The sequence below is a fragment of the Heterocephalus glaber genome, unplaced genomic scaffold, assembly GCF_053883595.1.
Source record: "Heterocephalus glaber isolate CG9 unplaced genomic scaffold, H.glaber_assembly_v1.0 deba00001472, whole genome shotgun sequence".
In the NCBI taxonomy this organism is placed as follows: domain Eukaryota; kingdom Metazoa; phylum Chordata; class Mammalia; order Rodentia; family Bathyergidae; genus Heterocephalus; species Heterocephalus glaber.
In genome coordinates this window covers 76,394,450-76,414,217 of record NW_028258315.1, presented here as the reverse complement: position 1 = coordinate 76,414,217, position 19,768 = coordinate 76,394,450, and the positions used below count along the sequence as shown (strand labels likewise).

Here is a 19,768-nt window from a genome sequence, read left to right as displayed (position 1 = left end):
AAAGGCTAATGGCTGATAACTTTCCAAATGTGAGGATAGAAATGTACATACAAATTAACGAAACTGAAAGTTTAAATAATCATAAATCTAAAGAGATCTATATTGGGACACATCATAATCAAACTGTCAAACCTCAAAGAATCCTGAAAGCAGAAACAGAGAAGCAAATAATCATGTACAAGAAAGCTTCTATTGGATTATCAGCCAATTACTTAACAGAAACTATGCAGGCTAAAAAGGAATGATATGATATATTCAAAGTGGTGAAAGATAAAAACTGCCAACCAAGAATACTGTATCAAAAATTGCCCTTCAAAATTGAAAGAAAAAGTAAGACTTCTTCAATGAAAAAAGCTAAGGGAATTCACCACGACTAGGTTTGCCCACCAAGAAAAGTGAATAGTCCTTCATGTTGAACCAAAAGCACAGAAAATGGCAATACAAAAACCACATAAAAATATAAAACTTCCCAGTAAAGGTAAAGATACCAACAAATATAGAATCTTCTACATCTATAATGCAGATGTACAGATCCCCTTTTCTCCTGCAGTTCTGATGACTGAACCTAGGATCTCAAATATGCTAGGCATATACTCTATCACTGAGCTACATCCCCAGCCCATTTTATTTTACTATGAGACAGCATCTTACCAAGTTGCCTAGACTGACTCAAACTTGGGCAATTGTTCTGCCTCAGCCCATCAGTAGCTGGGATTATAGACATCTGCTACCAGGTCCAGTCACAGATTACGTTTAAATATGTATGAAATTTTGGGGGCCAGGGATTTAGCTCAGTGGTGCCACCACCTGCCTCGCAAGTGCAAGGTCCCAAGTTTGATCCCCAGTACCAAAAAAAAAAAGTGTGAACTTTTTTAAAAGAATAAAAACTACATAAATCTATGTTGAATGATCTACACAGATAATTTGAGCATTACAAAGTGCGGGAAGAGCAGAAGTATAAAGGCATAGAATGTTTACACCTTTTTGTTATAAAAGGTTGTTATTAGATTAAAATTGATTATTATCCCTTTAAGGTGTTTTATGTAATTGTGATGGTAACCACAAAGTATCTATAGCTCAGTGTGAAGGCTCTGGATTCAATCCTCAGTATCATCAAAACAAAACAAAACAACAAAAAAATGAAACAAAAAGACAGGAAGGGTAGAAAGATATGCAGAAAGACATAACACATACAGAAAACAATTTTTAACTGGCAATAGTAAGTCCTTTCCTATTAATAATCAATTAATTTAAATGGTAATGGTTTAAATGCCCCAGTTAAAAGACAATCAAGCATGGTGGTACACACTTGTAATCTCAGCACTGTGAAGACTGAGGCAAGAGGATCTCAAGTTTGAGCCCAGTCTGGGCAACTTAGCAAGACCCTGTCTCAAAATAAAAAATAAGGAGTGGGAGAGGTAGCTCAGTGTCCCAGTACAAAAAAAAAAGACACATTGGCCAATTGAAGAAAAAAATAGGACACAACTACACACTGTCTATAAGAGACTCACTTTAGATCTAAGAACACCTTCAAGTGAAAGGATAAAATATATACACACGGTAACCTAGAAGAGAGTAAGGACAGCTATACTTACCATTGTACAAAACAGACTAAGATAAAAATCATCACGAGAGAATATTCACTAGGAAGATATATATGCATCTAACCTTAGAGCACTCAAATATACAAAACAAACATTGACAGAATTAAAGGGAATATCAGACAGCAACACAGTAACAGTGGGAAACGCCAATATCCCACTTTGAGTTATGAAGAGAACCAGACAGAAGATCAGTAAGGAAATAAAAGTTGAACAGCGCTGCTCATCAGTAAGACCTGACAGACACAGAACACTACTCCAACAATAGTAGAAGACACATTCTTCTCAAATGCACATGTAACATTCTCTAACACAGACTACATGTTAGACCACAAAACAAGTCTTAACAAATTTAAGAATGAAATCATACCAAATATCTTCTCTATGATGAAATGAAACTAGAAATCAAAAGTAAAAAAATAAAAAATCCAAAAATAAGTAATGTGTAAATTAAAACAACACACTTTTATACAACGAACAAGTCAAAGGAAATCTAGAAAATACATGGCAGATAAAAACACAACACACCCATATTTATAGGATGCAGCTAAAGCAGTATTACATTTCAAATTTTAAAACAATTCAAACCAGTAACTTTATACCTCAATGAGCTAAGCCCCAAATAAGGCAGAAAGAAGAAATAAAAATGATAGCACAGACAAATGAAATGGAAAATAGAAGTCAATGAAAACAAGAATAAAATTGATGAACATTTTTACCTAGACAAAATAAGAAATAAGGCTCAACTAAAATGGAAATACATGAGGGAACATCACATTTGATGTCATAAAAACAAAAGGGATTAAATTGGGCACACGCCTATAATCCCAGGACTCAGGAGGCAGAGGCAGGAAAATCACAATGAGTTAGAGGCCAGTTTGGGTTACATAGTGAGGGTAAGGCCAGCCTGAACTGCACAGCAAGATACTGCAAAAAAAAAAAAGAAAAAAAGAAAGAAGAAGAGGAAGAAAGGAAGGAAGGAAGGAAGGAAGAAAGGAAGGGGATTATAAGACTAGTATCAACCATTATATTCGAATAGATTGGATAAACTAGAATGGCTACATTCCTAGAAATATCAATCAAGACTGAATTATGAAGAAACACAAAATCTAAACATACCTACAAAGGAAGGAGAAGGAAACAATAATCAAAACCTTCCAACAAGGAAAAGACCAGGACCACATGGCTTAACTAGGAAATTCTACCAAGTATTAAAAGAAGAATTAACATCACCAACTCTCCTCAAACTCTGGAAAAAGAAAAAAGGAAGAGAGTAGAAAACAATTCCAAAATCATCCTATAAGACAAGCATTTGATACCAAAATTAGACAATAACACAAAATAACTACAGAATGAAACACAGATACAAAAATCCCCAAGAAAATACCAGCAAATCCAGTTCAATAGTACATTAAAACAGGAATAGAAACAATAGGAACCCTCAGATCCTCTTTCCTGTGGTATGAGGGAACAATATACAAATCATACAAGGGGTTAATATCCAGGATAAGGAACTTCTGTAATTCAACAAGAGAATAACATTAAAAAATGGGCAAACGACTTGATAGACAGTTCTCCAAATAAGATATACTAATGGCCAAGAAGTGAAGAGAAACTTAACATCATTAAATAAGAGAAATGTGGAGCATAATCACAATAAGATACCACCTCACACCTATTGAGATGGCCACCACAGAATAACAAATATAGGCAAGAATGCAGAGAAATGGAAAGCCTTGAGCATTGTTGGTAGGAATATAAAACGCTTCAGCCATTATGAAAAATAGTATAGAGGTTATTCCAAAAACTGAAAACAGGATCACCATATGATCCAGCAATCCTTTTGGGTATATATCTTTAAAAAACAAACAAAAAAAAACATTTCAAAGCAGAATGCACACTCATGTTCATCACAGTATTATTCACAATAGTCAAGAGGTGGAAGCAACCCAAATGTCCACAGATAGGTTAATAAACCAAATGTAGCATATATAAAATGAAATACTATACAGCCTTAAAGAGGAAATCTTGCCATGTGCTAAGTAACATAGATGAACCTCAAGGACCTTATGCAATGGAAAATGAAGTCACTCACAAAGGACAAACTCCATATAATTCCATACAAAGCATTTAACTTTCAATCAATACTCATACAAAGTATTTAAAATGGTCAAAATCATAGAAAGTAAAAAGATGGTTAACAAGCCCTGGGAGGAACAAATTCAGAAATTAGTGTTCAATAGGTACAGTTTGAAATATTATTAAATATTATGAAATAGCTCTAAAGATCTATTGCACAATAATGGAAATAAATTTAACACTACTGAATTTAAAAATGGTTAAGACAGCAAATTAAATATTTTCACCACAACTAAAAAAAAAATCAGAGATGTGAAATGTAGTTTGCTTTGTCTAATTCATAATTTTCTCTAGGAAGAACCATAAATATTTTAAGTGACAAAATATTTAAATGCCAAAATATTTTCCTATGTAACATATGACAGGTGTTGAGAGAAAAATAAAGGAGCACCTTTAAAGTAATGAAAAGCATTAAGGGTTTTTAGTCTGTGTGGTTCCAGGGACTGAACCCAAGGCCTTCAAACTGAGCTATACCTCCAGTATTTTTTTCATTCTTTATCCTGAGACAGGTCTTCGTAAGTCACTAAATTGCATAGCTGGGCTCAAACTTGGGATTATTCTGCCTCAACCTCCCAGAATGCTGGGATTACAGGCATGTAGCACCATGCCTGGGTTGAATAAATATTTTAATTATCATACTGAAAAATATGTGTTAATTAGAAACTTGTTGCTATAGCTTTTATATATATTTACATTAGTGAAGCCAATTGAATACTTTCACATTGCTTATTGAAACTATACTGTTTAAGGGCCAGGGATTTAGGTCAGTGGTTCTGCCACCTGCCTCGCAAGCGCAAACACCCAAGTTTGATCCCAGATACCAAAAAACAAACACAAAAACTATACTGTTTAGGCCTGGGGATTTAGCTCAGTGGTTCCGGCACCTGCCGAGCAAGCACAAGGTCCTAAGTTCAATCCTTGGTACCAAAAAAAAAAAAACTATACTGTTTAGAGAGAAAATTTAAAACAAAATATGAACTCATTTTATCAGAAAATATTATGTACAAATATGAACAGGATAAAATATGAAATATACCCAATATATAAAAATTATCTTGGAGTCACGCGGAAAACACCGAATCAGCCCACTGCAGACAGGCAGGTCTGCGCATGCCCTGCCGAGGTCCGAGTCCTGCAGAAGAGGCCGAATCACCCCCACTTCTCTGTACAGACACCTGGTTCCACACTACAAAGACACAGAGGACACCAGACCAACAGACCACGGTACTGAGCTCCGCTGCTTCCAGCCCAGAGATAGGGGCTTCTGAGCCACAGTCCCACTGCTCCTGGTCCACAGGAAGGGGCTTCCCAGCCACCATCCCTCCCGCTGCTCCCAGCCCAGAGGAAAGGGCTTTTGGGCCACCTTCTGTCCCGCTGCTCCTGGCCCAGAGGAAGGGGCTTCCAGGCCACCATCCCTCCCACTGCTCCCAGCCCAGAGGTAGGGGGTTCTGACCCACCATCCCACTGCACGTGGACCAGAGGAAGGGGCTTCACGGCCATCATCCTTCCCGCTGGTCCCAGCCCACAGGAAAGGGCTTTTGGGCGACTATCCCTACCTCTGCTCTCAGCCCCTGTCCCACCTCTCCCAACTGAGAGGAGGTAATCCTTGCAGGTGCCAAAAGCCCCCCCGCCAGTCAAAATGAGAAAACACATAAATAAGTCTCAAAACCAGACTCCCAGATCACCTACAGCAACCCCAAAGGGAAATGAGATGGAACACTCTGATATTCAACCACCTGGACCCACTGAACTGGCAACAAAAGGGGATCTGGAAAAAATGAAATCAGAAATAATTTCTCAGATAACAGGAAAAATTATCCCCCTAGTGCAAGACATGATTAATAAATCTAGAGAGGAGCTCAGGAACATGATGGAATGTGAACACAGGAAACAAACGGAATCCATAAAACAGATGCAAATAGATTTCCAGGAGATGAAAAACTCCATTGAAAGTCTACACAGCAGAATGAGCCAATGTGAGGACAGAATTTCAGATATAGAAGATAAGATAGCAATTAGTGACCAGGAAAAGAAAACTTGCTTCAAAATTATAAGGGAACATGAGAAATCAATCCAGCAGCTGCTAGGTCATGCAAAGAAGAATAAAATAAGACTAATTGGAGTCAATGAAGAAACAGGAGAGAGTGCAGATGACATAAAAGATCTCTTCACAAAAATAATGGCAGAAAACTTCCCAAGCAGGGGAAAAGAACTTGACATACAGATAAGTGAGGCATATAGGACTCCAAATAGCCTTGATCAAAAAAAATCTACACATAGGCATATAATTGTTAAGATCCAGAAAATCAACAGAAGAACAAAGTTCTCCAAGGAGTCAGAGAAAAGAAACAAATCACATACAAAGGAAAGCCCATCAGAATCACAGCAGACTTCTCAACAGAAACCATCAAAGCAAGAAGAGCTTGGAGTGACATATTCCAAGGCCTAAAAGAAAACACCCTCCAACCCAGATTGATGTACCCTGCAAAACTATCTTTCACAATTGATGGAGAAATAAGATACTTTCATGACAAAGAGCATCTTAGGAACTTCGTGAATACCAAAGCAGCACTCCAAAGAATTTTACACAGTATCCTAGGAACAGACATTGAGGATCACAACCCCAGGAAGCAAAGCAGAATGAACCCATCTGGCGTGACAAGAACTTAAATGTAAAGGGGGAGAACCCAACTAAAAGAAAAAGTCATGGCAATGACAAGTCAATATGTTTCAGTTATAACCATCAATGTTAATGGTCTCAATTCACCAATCAACAGAAATAGACTGGCAGAATGGGTCAAGAAGCAAAATCCAACAATATGCTGCATACAAGAAACACACTTCATTCAAAAGGAAACTCATAGACTGAAAGTTAAAGGGTGGAAAACAATACTCCATGCAACAAGAACCCCAAAAAAAGCAGGAGTAGCTATCCTCTTGGCAGATCAAGTAGATTTCGAACCAACACTGATGAAGAGAGATGAAGAAGGACACTACATCCTTGTAAAGGGAAGAATCCAAGAGGAAGAGATGACAATCATAAATATCTATGCACCAAACACTAGTGCACCCAACTATATAAAACAAACACTAATGGACATGAAAAGTCATATATGCACTAATACAATTGGAGTGGGGGACCTCAACACCACGCTGTCACAAATAGATAGATCAACTAGACTAAAAATAAGTAATGAAATACTAGAACTCAACCAAACTCTTGAACAAATGAACTTAACAGATGTTTACAGAGTCTTCCACCCCACAAAATCAGAATACACATTATTCTCAGCTGCACATGGGTCATTCTCCAAAATAGACCACATACTCACACATAGAATATGTGTAAGTAAGTGCAAAGGAATTGAAGTTATCCCCTGTATATTATCAGACCATAGTGCGATGAAATTGGAGATCCATACCAAAAGAAACTCGAAAAATTTCATAAACACGTGGAAATTGAACAACACACTTCTGAATAACCAATGGGTCACAGAGGAAATGAAAGAAGAAATCAGACAGTTCCTTCAATTAAATGACAATGACAATACAACATATCGGAATCTATGGGACACAATGAAACCAGTCTTACGAGGGAAATTCATAGCAGTGAATACGCATATTAGGAAAAAAGAACGAACCCAATTAAACAACCTGATGCTGAACCTCCAGCTTCTAGAAAAAGAACAGGACAACCCCAGAGCTCATACAAGGGAGGAAATTATAAAGATCAGAGGAGAAATCAATGCAATGGAGACTAAGAGAACAATACAAAAAACCAATGAAGCCAAGAGTTGGTTCTTTGAAAGAATCAACAAAATTGACAAACCCTTAGCCAACCTTGTCAGAAAAAGGAAAGAAAAGGCCCAAATCCATGCAATTAGGAATGAAAAGGGTGAAATGACAACAGACCCAGCAGAAATCCAGAGGATCATCAATACCTACTTCCAGAACCTATATGCCAATAAGATGGACAACACAGAAGAAATGGACAGATTCCTAGATACATATGAATTACCAAAGTTGAACGAAAAAGACCTAAAAATTCAGAACAACCCAATATCAACCAATGAAATTGAAAATGTGATTAAAAACTTAACAACTAAGAAAAGCCCAGGCCCTGATGGCTTCACTGCTGAATTCTACAAGACATTTAGAGAGGAACTGCTGCCACTACTGTTTAAACTCTTCAATGAAATTGAAAGGGAAGCAATACTCCCAAATTCATTCCTGGAAGCAAGCATCACCTTGATCCCCAAACCAGAGAAAGACCCAACGAAAAAGAGAACTATAGGCCAATCTCACTAATGAACATAGATGCAAAAATCCGTAACAAGATACTGGCAAACAGAATGCAGAAGATCATCAAGAAGATCATACACCCTGATCAAGTGGGATTCATCCCAGGGATGCAGGAATGGTTCAATATATGCAAATCAATCAAGGTAATACATTATTATCAATAGAGCCAAGGACAAAAACCATATGATTATCTCCATAGATGCAGAAAAAGCATTTGACAAAATCCAACATGCATTTATGATAAAAACCCTACAAAAAATTGGAATAGATGGTCTCTACCTCAAACTGATAGAAGCCATCTATGAAAAACCAACAGCCAATATCATACTAAATGGTCAAAAACTGAAATCCTTCACACTCAAATCAGGAACAAGACAAGGATGTCCACTATCACCACTCTTGTTCAATATAGTTCTGGAAACATTAGCCATGGCAATTAGACAAGAGAAAGAAATAAAAGGAATAAAGATAGGTAATGAAGAAGTCAAATTGTCATTATTTGCAGATGACATGATACTCTCTATAGAAGACCCCAAGAACTCCACCAAAAGTCTTCTAGACTTAATAACCAAATTCAGTCAAGTAGCTGGTTACAAGGTCAACACACAAAAATCAATAACTTTCCTCTACACAAAGGACAGACTCACTGAGAGAAATAGGGCAAATAATTCCTTTCACAATAGCATCCAAAAAACTGAAATACCTAGGAATCATCCTAACGAAAGAAATCAAAGACCTCTTCTCTGAAAACTATGGCACTCTGAAAAGAGAGATTGAAGGTGATATCGGAAAATGGACAGACATCACTTGCTCCTGGGTAGGAAGGATCAATATATGAAAATGGCCATACTTCCAAAACTGCTATACAGATTTAATGCAATTCCAATTGAGATCCCAGCAGCATACTTCATGGACCTTGAGAAAACAATCCAAAAATTCATTTGGAACAAGAAGAGACCCAGAATAGCAAAAGCAATTCTAGGTAACAGAGACATGGCAGGGGGTATCACAATCCCCAACCTGAAACTCTACTACAAAGCTACTGTGATAAAAACAGAATGATACTGGCAAACAAACAGACTTGAGGACCAGTGGAACAGATTAGAAGATGCAGAAACAATGCCAGACACACTCAGCCATCTCATCTTCGATAAAGGAGCCAAACACCCTCACTGGAGGAAAGATAGCCTCTGTAATAAGTGGTGCTGGAAAAATTGGGTTTCAACTTGCCAAAGATTAAAACTAGACCTGTATCTCTCACCATGCACTAAACTAAAATCAAAATGGATTAAAGATCTAAATATTAAAATAGAAACTCTGAACCAGTTGGAACAGAGAGGTTAGGTTGAACCCTTGAAGACATTGGTGTAGGAAAAGATTTTATGAACAAAACCTCAGTTGCCCGTGAACTAGCACAAACAATCAACAAGTGGGATCTCTTCTTATTAAAAGGCTTCTGCACAGCAAGAGAAACCACCAGCAGTGTGAAGAGACAACCCACAATGTGGGAAAAAATCTTCACCTGCTCTTCCTCAGACAAAGGTCTACTATCTCGAATCTATAAAGAACTTAAAAAGATCAGACCTCCCAAATTTAAAGACCCAATCTGAAAATGGGCATCTGAAATGAACAGACATTTCTCAGAGAAAGAAGTAGAAATAACAAATAAATACATGAAAAAATGTTCAACATCACTGGTCATTCAAGAGATGCAAATGAAAACAATGCTGAGATTCCACCTCACCCCAGAAAGAATGGCTGCTATCACGAAATCAACCAATAACAAATGCTGGCGGGGCTGTGGGGAAAGAGGAACCCTGCTCCACTGCTGGTGGGAGTGTAGACTGGTGGAAGCAATGTGGAAATCAGTATGGAGATACCTCAAAGAACTAGGACTGGAAGTCCCATTTGACCCTGCTATTCCACTGCTGGGGATCTTCCCCAAAGAGTTAAAAGAATCATACCACAGTGATATATGTGCACCCATGTTCATAGCAGCACAGTTTGTGATAGCTAAAACTTGGAAACAACCCAAATGCCCATCAACTGGAGACTGGATAAAGAAAATGTGGTTTTTTTATAAAATGGAGTACTTACTCCTCAGCCATAAAAAATGAGAAATTAGAGACATTTCTAGCTAAGTGGATGCAGATTGAGGCGATACTCTTAAGTGAAATAAATAGGACATACATGTATAAATACAGAACAGTTTCTCTGGTGTGAGAAACTGAAAGTGTAAATATGGACTAAATGTATAATAGGTAATGTGAAATAGGAAGAAAAGGGGCAAAGGGGAAGGAAGTGGGAGGGGTAGGGGAAAGGATAGAAGGGAATGGCATTAATATGAGAAAATGGAAAAATAGGAAGAAAATCTTTGTAAATAGGGAGGAATGGAGGAGTTGAAGGGAGGGCTGGGCAAGGGTGAAAAATAAGAACCAAGAGAGACTATGTAAAGGTGCAAATTTCCAATGATGAATGTCATTATATTGTATACCTAAAATGTACCAATGATTAGAATGAATAATCGATAATGCAAAATAGGAAGAAAAGTTCAAAGGGGTAGGGGTAGTGGGAGGGGCAGGGGAAAGGAAAGAAGGGAAAGGAAAAATGCTGAGAAATGGAAAAAATGGAAATAAAGTCTTTGTAAATAGGGAAGGGTGGAGGGGGTGAAGGGAGGGCTAGGAATGGGGAAAAAATAAGAACCAAGATGCATTATTTAAAGGTACAATTCCCAATGAGAAATGTAATTGTATTGTATACCTGCAATGTACCAATAAAAGAATTTAATTTTTTAAAAAATTATCTTTAAGAAATAAAAATATAGGTCACTTATTTTTGATAATTTTTAATTTTCTACCATGAATAAAGGGGTATGTTAAAAGTTTATTAATCCATATATGTAAAAACATAATAAAGCTACAGTAAAACCAAGTTTCTTTTTCTAGAGATACTGTCCATACCTACCCATTACTTCTGCAGACCCAACTTTCTTCCTAGAGTCTAGGCCAGTAATGGTGAACATTTTTAGAGCTTCCAATGATAACAAACAGCCTGCTGCGTTCACCACCACTGGTCTAAGCAAAAAATAAAAAACTAAGACTCGCAGCCTCAGTAGGGGTAGAAAGGAGAAATTAACACTGCAGTCAGATTTGTCTTTTATGTGCCCAGTCTCACAGAGTGGTCTGCCCTGGTCACAAGCTCACTAGCAGCCAACCTCACAGGTGCTCTCTCTAAATGACCACAAGTTTTTCCAGAAATAAAGAATTTTTCTACATATTTGCCAAAAGTTGCCCTCAGTAATATCTAGCACACACTAAAGATCAAAATCTGGGTTTAAGGAGAGAAAAGGCAACTTTTGCTAGTTAATGGGATGGTCATCTCAGAACAGATATAAATGCAAATACTCTTGGCCTCAGAAGGGATAAGCTGAAGGAGAAATACACTTGACTCCTGCTCCCCAGTTGTTACCATCACTCCAATCTCCGAAAAAGAAATGGTGCCCTCGGCACCTCTTCAGTTTTAACACTTGCTGACAATATTTGAGGTGGGGGGCAGACAGAAAATTAGCATTAACACAGACCAGCAGACATATCTACACACTCATAAAGGAAGTCTCAATTCCACACATGATAAAGGAAAGTAATGTATGGTTGATACTCCTAGGGCAAAACAATTCTTTCTGCCCATTTTAGACACTGAGAAGGGATTGTTTGATTTAACCTTTCTCTTATATGTTCACACTAATATTATGTACTGCAGTAATTGCATTCAGTGCTTCAATAAAAATTAACAATATTCCTTAAAAATAACTACCAAGGGGGCTGAGGATTTAGCTCAGTAGTTCCACCGCCTGCCTGGAAAGCGCAAGGATCGGAGTTCGATCCCCGGTACCAAAAAAAACAACTACCAAGTGTATTCCAAATAAATTTGCATTTAGTTTTAATAATTTAAAATTCATTATTTAAGTTTACTTTTAATTCATTGCTCAATTTATTCAAGTGGAGAAATCACACATTTATAGTAACAAGTCATTCCCACACCTAGTTATGCTGGAGTCTAATAAATTAAGACATTTTCACTGCTATATTAAAGACAAGAAAAGATGTTTTAAAAACACATTAGGATAAAAATGTTACACATATTTAGAAGTTGTTATATTTCTATTCTTTGTGATCGATACTGATAATGCCATAACTGAGTTTTTACAAGGTTCAGTAGCTGGCTGCCAAACTAAACAAAACATTAAGGGGCTTTTTAAAATTACAATCTCAGCACTCAAGAGGCAGAGGCAGGAGGATCACTGAGTTCAAGGCCAGTCTGGACTACATAGTGGGCTCAAGGCCAGCCTGAACTACAAAGTGAGATACAATCTCAAAAGAAAAAATTACAATGAAAATATCAAATATAAAAATTTTTTAAATATTAACCCATTTTATAGCAGTTTCACAATCTTTTAACTCCAAAATTTTTAAATGCAGGTATAATACTTGTCTATGACTTGATCTTTATCAAGAATACTTCTCTACCACCAAAATAGAAAAAAACAATTCCAATAAAACAATCTCCTATTTCTCAGAATGAGTGTGTACCAAATCATTGTTAAAAAAAAAAAAAAAAGAGAGTCTTGCATGCCAGAGTTGTCACTTGAGATATAGCCACTTGAGGCAAACACTCACAACTCCTATTTTTCTGTGGTAGATAGATCATTGCTGCCAAAGAGAGGAAAGGAGATGGTTTGCCAGTTGGTACTAAAAAAGGACTGAGCCACTCATTCATTTAATCAGCAAAGAAACTGCACCAGCACCTAGCTAACAAGAATGGGAACTGGGGCAGCAGTCTAGCAGCAAGCCCCTCCTCTTACCTTCTACACAATCCTTTCAGACTTAACATTAACCTTTGTGACACCCCCACCTTTCTTTTCTCCCTCAAGGGTGCCATCCCTTACCGTGTTTTAATCTTATTTTATCTACATAAAAATGTTGAGGAGCCATTTTACCTACCCATCACTAATGAAACAAAAACCAATTCATCCCCTATCTATGCTTCTCCAGAAATTCCCTCCCAAACCAAGGCCCAAGGAGATAGTGGAAGATGAAGGGTCAAGAATGCTTACTATAGTCAAGAATGCTTAAATTTACACTGCAACATAAATGTTTTCTCCAAAAGGTATGAATATACTTATCACTAGATTTAAATACTTTTTCCCCTTAATACTGAAGATTGAACATAGGGCCTTCCAACTGAGCCACTTTCCCGCCTTTTGGGTTGTTACTATTGTTTGGATATGTTTCTCACCTAAATTGCACAGGCTAGCCTTGTTGCAATCCTCCTGCTTCAGCCTCCCAGAATGCTGGAATTACAGTGGGCTCCGCCATGCTCAGCTTTATCACTAGACTCAAAAAGATGTGCATTCACCTTACAGCTCCTATATGCCAAGCATTATGGGAATTATACAGTCACAATCCTTCTATAGGAGCTCAATGAAATAGATGCTCTTAACAATCCTCTTTATACCGACAAGATAACTGAGGAAGAGAAATGTTTCCTCAAAATCTAGTACCTAAAGAAGTGGAATTATGAAACCAGGTCATCTGACTCATAGCTAGTATAACATACTGCTGAAAGCATGGGCTATGAATACCGTAATAGGGAAATACACTTAACTTTTTGTGTGAATGTAAAAGGTTAGATAGGCAAATACCTGAAATCTTTACTCTGTCATATCAGGCTATAAAGATAAGCTGTTTTGTTTAATGTTTTTAAAAGGGAGGTTGTTATGGCTTGTGTTCAGGTGTTCCCCCCAAAGCCTCATGTAGTCATAGGTGGGGCTTTTTCAGAAGTGGCTGGATCTAGAGTGTCTGATGTTCAGGACATTACTGTTTTTTATTTTTTGTTTTTGTAGCAGGGATTGAACTCGGGACCTTGCACTTGCTAGGCAGGCACCAGAACCACTGAACTAAATCCCTGGCCTTACTCATGGTACAGTGCTAGCATCAAGGACACTCGGATTAAGGGAGTGAGTGCTACTGCCTTAAGCAGCCTGGATAAGATATAGGGGAAAGAAAGAGTTGTTGCTCTGTTACCTTCTACCCACCATGAAATATTTCTCCTCTGTGATACCTGTCTGCCATGCCAACCTGTGTTGGAGTCAGGTAATTACAGACTGAAACCTCTACAGACCATGAGCCAAACAAACCTTTCCTCCTTTAACTTTGGGTGTCTCAGCAATGAGAAAAGTAACTAAGACAGAAGTTTTATGAATAATTCCCAAGAACATAAACCCGGGCCGGGGATTTAGCTCAGTGGTTTCGCTGCCTGCTGCGCAAGTGCAAGGACCCAAGTTCAATCCCTGGTACCAAAAAAAAAAAAAAAAAAGAACTAAACACCCTTTAAATCCCACTCTTGCCTTAGGTAAATAACTGTTAGGTACACAGCTAAGACCCAGTTTCCTTTTCTGCAAATGATAGTAATTGTAGCTATATCTCACCTTTTCTTCAAAATGGGGAAGATGGACTATTTGTATTAAAGTTTAGAAAAATACAAAAGACAGGCTGGGGATGTGCTCAGTGGTAGAGAGTACCTGCCTAGTGTACATGAAGTCCCAAATTCAACCGAGCGAGAGAGAGAGAGAGAGAGAGAGAGAGAGAGAGAGAGAGAGAGAGAGAGAAAATATATAAGAGGCCTGAAGCTGGTTTCTTAATGTGTACACAGTAAAATGCAACAGATAATACCACCATCATTCTAACAAATGTGAAACTGTAGGTGAACAAACTAACTTCTATTCAAAAAAGGTAGCAGTTAATAAAATGTTTTTAAATTCTGCTATTATATATACTTAAGAACATCTCTAAAGAATATTGCTACCTAACCACTTGTCTCAGTAATGACAAATTTCAAAAAGTATGTCAATTATCCAATACTGTTATATCTAATAACAGTAACTGAGGTTGGATTGTATATCCTGGGTTTTTGCAGATACCATAAAGAATATAAAGAAAGGGCTGGGGATTTAGCTTAGTGGTTCCACCGCTTACCTTACCTCATAAGCACAAGGACCCAAGTTCAATCCCTGGTACCAAAAAAGAATATAAAGAAAAATATATAAGAAAAATATATAAAGAAAAATATATGGTCCCTGATTTCAGGAGTTTATAGTATTGTTTCAGAAGTTTATAATATATTGTCCAATAAATAAAACTTATTGTTTTAAAATTATGCATAAAAGTAACAAAAAGAAAGATTTAGGTTTTAGGATTGATAAGAGAAAAGTTCAATAAAAGGTAAGTATAAACTGAAAGTCTTGAAGAGCAGTTAAGATTGAGACTGCTAAAGAAAAGGAAGCATTCTTGATAAAAAGTAAACACACAAAGTGAGCCAAAAAATAAGCATGACTTGAGCAGAAAAGTGAAGAGATAAATCTAACCATGGGGTCTATAGGAAATAAATTTCAATGGGGAGGCTACATAGTTTATGAACGTCTGACTGAGGAATGTGGACTTGCAGTAAGGAGTCATTCGAATAGGGTTCTTAAAATTTCAAACAATATTTAAATATATAGTCATGCTTGTTTAATTAGAAATATTCACAATAGCTGAGCATAGTTGTGCATGCCTGTAATCCCAGCATCTGGGAGGCAGAGGCTGGAGGACTGCCACAGGTTCAAGGCCAGCCTGGGCTACACAGTGAGTTCAAGGCCAGCGTGAACTACCTAGTGAGACCCTGTCTCAAAACAAAGGATGCTGGGGCCGGAGATTTAGCTCAGTGGTTCTGCTGCCTGCCTCACAAGCACAAGGACCTGAGTTCAATCCCTGGTACTGGAAAAATAAACCAAAAAAAACAAAAACAAAGGATGCTATATATTTCAATGATTTAAAGAAGTTATAATGTTAATTGGGGACTTTTAAAAGAGAAATTTAACTTTTAGAGATAAATGTTAAATACAGAGAAAATGATATTAACTGTTGGATTTACTTTACTTCAAAACGAAAATAGGAAAAGTACTTACCTTGAGCTGGTAATATTAAAGTCTGATGACAGAGGGAGGCTTATTACACTTTTCTGGCTACCATTTTTTAGATGCTTAATAATTTTCTTTACAGCATTTTTTAATCTATTTTTTTAATCCAAGTTGAAGTATTACTAGAAAAAAGAGCAACAGTCATATGACTATACTCTAATATTTTGTTTTTGTTTTGTTTTTTTGGTACTGGGGATCAAACTCGGGTCCTTGCACTTGCGAAGCAGGTGGTGGAACCACTGAGCTAAATCCCCGGCTCATATATTCTAATATTTTGAAAATATTTTGCTATACCCACCTAAATATCAGACAGAATGAAACAGACTATTACCATTTAGTAATCAAAGTTTTATACACTAAAAATTCAAGAAACTATGCTTGCTTCAGAGAAGCCTCTCTCTCTCTCTCTCTCTCTCTCTCTCTCTCTCTCTCTCTCTCTCTCCATATATATATATATATATATCGCTTCTCGGCCTTTTGGCTAAGATCAAGTATGTGTATATATATACCCTTGTTAATTTTTAACTCAAAATAGTTTTACCATATATTTTCCACTTTTTTAATCATAAAAATTTTGGCTAAGATACTACAAATCAAATACAAACTAAATTAGTTATTAAAAAGAAAATTAATGTCAATCTAACCACTTTGCCCTGTGGTTTCTGACTTTGAAAGGTGAATTTTCATACAATAATAACCTTAACAACATATGCTGGCATGCATCCCAACAGAAGTTAATACTAACAACACATTTTGCACAATCCCTCAACCAGAAGAGAAAAGATAACCAATGCCATTTTTATTTTTTCCTATTATCCACAAGCAGGGGGCAACATAACACCAACTTCAATAATGCAGACAAAGTTGCACCTTTTTCAAAATAGATGACACTGCAGTAAGTCTCTAAACTCTTGCAAAGAAAAAATTTGTTTTCACCCAGCTGAAAGATATTTTATGTGAATAGCAAAAGATCATTCCAGAGTGCAAATTGTTTGAAATTTGCCAGTAACATTTTATTAACCCTGGCACTGTCCTGAATGTTACATTTAGTTCTGATTGAAAATTTATTTGACTTATGACAAGACAGGGTTAGAAAGGTTACATTCCTTGCAAAGTCCCCCACCTACAATATGTATTGGAGATAGGATCTGACTTGTATCAATATGACATCAAAGCCCATAACCAGAATGTTTTATCATCTCCCATAAAATTGAGGCAGCCCATAAACAATGACATACACTATGGGCATAAAATGCTCATATAATTTAAATTTAAAGCAACAAATATAAAAGAGGACTTACAGAGTGCTTATCACATCAATAAACAAGATTCACTTCTTATAAATGACCAAGTGACTTTTACTTCTTTCACTGTATTCCCTTTATTTCCCATAATGAGGGTAATAATGAATATAATAAGTCAATTTTAATTTCAAATGGATCTTTCTAATGTTGAAAGAAACTCTCCAAGTTATGCTCAGTTTTTTGTTTGCTTTATGTAACTGAAAGTTTCTTCACTGAGCTTAAAGGAAAAGTCATTAAATTAACTGCAAAGTGCCAGGCACAATAGTGCAACATGTAATCCCAGCTACACAGGAGGCTGAGGCGGGAGTATTGAAAGTTCCAGCCTAGGATGGGCAACTTATCAAGATTGTCTCAAAACTTAAAAAAGGGGGCCGGGGATTTAGCTCAGTGGACCCGAGTTTGATCCCCCGGTACAAAAAAAAAAAAAAAAAAAAAAAAAAAAGCCTTAAAAAAGGGCTAAAGCCCTGGGCTCAATCCTCAGTACTGCAAAAACAACAAATTTATCTACAAAGTTAAATAACAGTAAATTAGAATATCGCCATCATATTTTAAATTCAACCACTCCAACTCAGAGCAAAACGTTTACCACTATGGAATCAGAGGCCCTCAAAGGAAACACTGATCAGGACTCAACATTTTAAATGAATCAAAGTAAAAACAGAATACCACCTCGTTATCTAACTCCATTTTCAGATGACTGCTTTTAGTAACAAAGGTAAGCCCCATCGGTTTAAAAAAAATTCTTTTCATGTGTGCAAGTCCTCTCCCCCATGTCTACATGGCCCACCAATATGAAACATTTCCTCCCATTCATACTTTCATACTACATAATTGTACAAAATTCTGAGATTCAACAATAAGAGCCTGAACACAAATATAAATGGTTAAAATATTTTTATCAGTATCCTTTTCCTAGGAACACATGTCTATACAGCATAAGGGCTACTCAATTTATCTAAAACTCCCTCTAACAAAGAAAATAAAGAAGTAACAAACACTAATATGAAAAAGTTCCTTTCGGGTATCGGGGATGGGGGGAACCAGTCCGTTCAAAGTCCTAAAAAATGTAATGCTTTTATTTTTCTCCTAGATACCCAGTTGGCTGAGCTGGGTTTTTGCATAGGAAATGACCCAGGTCTGAACGCTATGCTGAGCAAGTGAAATGCGGTGAATTACAGTATCGATCTGTCATGGGAATCTGGTCTCACCAGTTCTCCACAATTGCTACTTTTACTTCGCAGCAGGAATTGAGCGCCAAATCCTTGAACTCCAGGACTAAGTACTTCAGTCACCTCTCCAGGACGTCCACTTCAGCTCCTATTCAGCTTCACCTGAGACGCTGACGTAAGTAAGCTCTTCTTTTAATAATCTCACCCTGACAGATGGGCGATCTACCGTATTTTAACTGCTGTGAAACACTCATCCCAAATGCCCTCCAAATCGAAGGAGCCTTCCCAACTTGACCTGTAAACTGCAATAGACATCTCAATTTATTCTTTGAGCGATCAGACAACCAGAAACGGCTGCATTTAGAACACACACAGATGCCGCTCTCCGGTATTTTCTTAAACCAAAGTGCTGACCCACAGAGACACACGCATTATGGCCATGCCCACCATCTCTGGTCAGCCGCCCTGGAAGAGTTCGCCCTGGAAGAATTCGGGACAGAGGAAAAGAGAGGAAGTGGGACTATATGTCACATCTGCGGTTTGTACCCCAAAGTTTCAAGTACACTCGATGCTTCTGCAGCCTGAACCTCCAGAGGCGAAAAGAAAGAAAAGGAGCGGGGGTGGGGTTGAGCTGGCACTGGCCCGACGGGGCACGCTTGGAGACCGGCTTCCCCACTCCCCCGCCCCGCAGCCTTCCTTCCCCACCCCCAGCCCCGCGGGCCGCGAACAATGCGGCTGCCTGGCTGCCGGCTGCCGGCTGCCGAGACCTTCGCCCGCCCGGGAGGGAGGCCGCCACTCACCACCCAGGTCAGCGCCCCATTGCCGGCTCCCGCGCCGCAGCCGCCGGACTTGGCCATGGCGGGGCCCTCCAGCTCGCAGGCCCCGAGGTCGCGGCCGCTGCTCTCGCCTCCCTGTGGGGGCCGCTGGGCACACGCCGCTCCGCACCGACCGCTGCCCTCGCCGCGCTCCTAGCCGCGCCGGCCGACGCGCCCCATCCCGGGTCCCGGAGCGGACGTCCGGCCGAGCCCGCCGCCGAGGCTGCGCCGCCGGCCGCCCTCAAACTCGAGGCGCGGCGGCCGCGTTGCCCGGGCCTAGCGCAGCGGCGAGGAAAAGGAAGACGGAGCGAGGCGGCCGGCGGCGGCAGTAGCGCGGCAGTAGCGCAGCCGCGTCCTCACTCGACAGTCCGCGCCGCAGCAAATGGGGCAGAAGCCGGGAGCCGCGAGCTGCCGAGCGCTG

The 19,768-nt window shown here is 38.6% G+C and overlaps 1 protein-coding gene across 2 annotated transcripts in view; it reads right to left on the bottom strand.

The window, feature by feature from the left end:
• Top2b (DNA topoisomerase II beta) overlaps positions 1-19,465 on the bottom strand; it is an 85,730-nt gene extending 66,265 nt beyond the window's left edge. For both annotated transcript variants that reach the window (XM_087181440.1, XM_087181441.1), the window contains exon 1: positions 19,333-19,465. In XM_087181440.1, the coding sequence (XP_087037566.1) occupies positions 19,333-19,389 (57 nt within the window). In that variant the 5' untranslated portion in view covers positions 19,390-19,465. The remainder of the gene's footprint in view (positions 1-19,332) is intronic.
• Between the last annotated feature and the right edge of the window lie 303 nt (positions 19,466-19,768).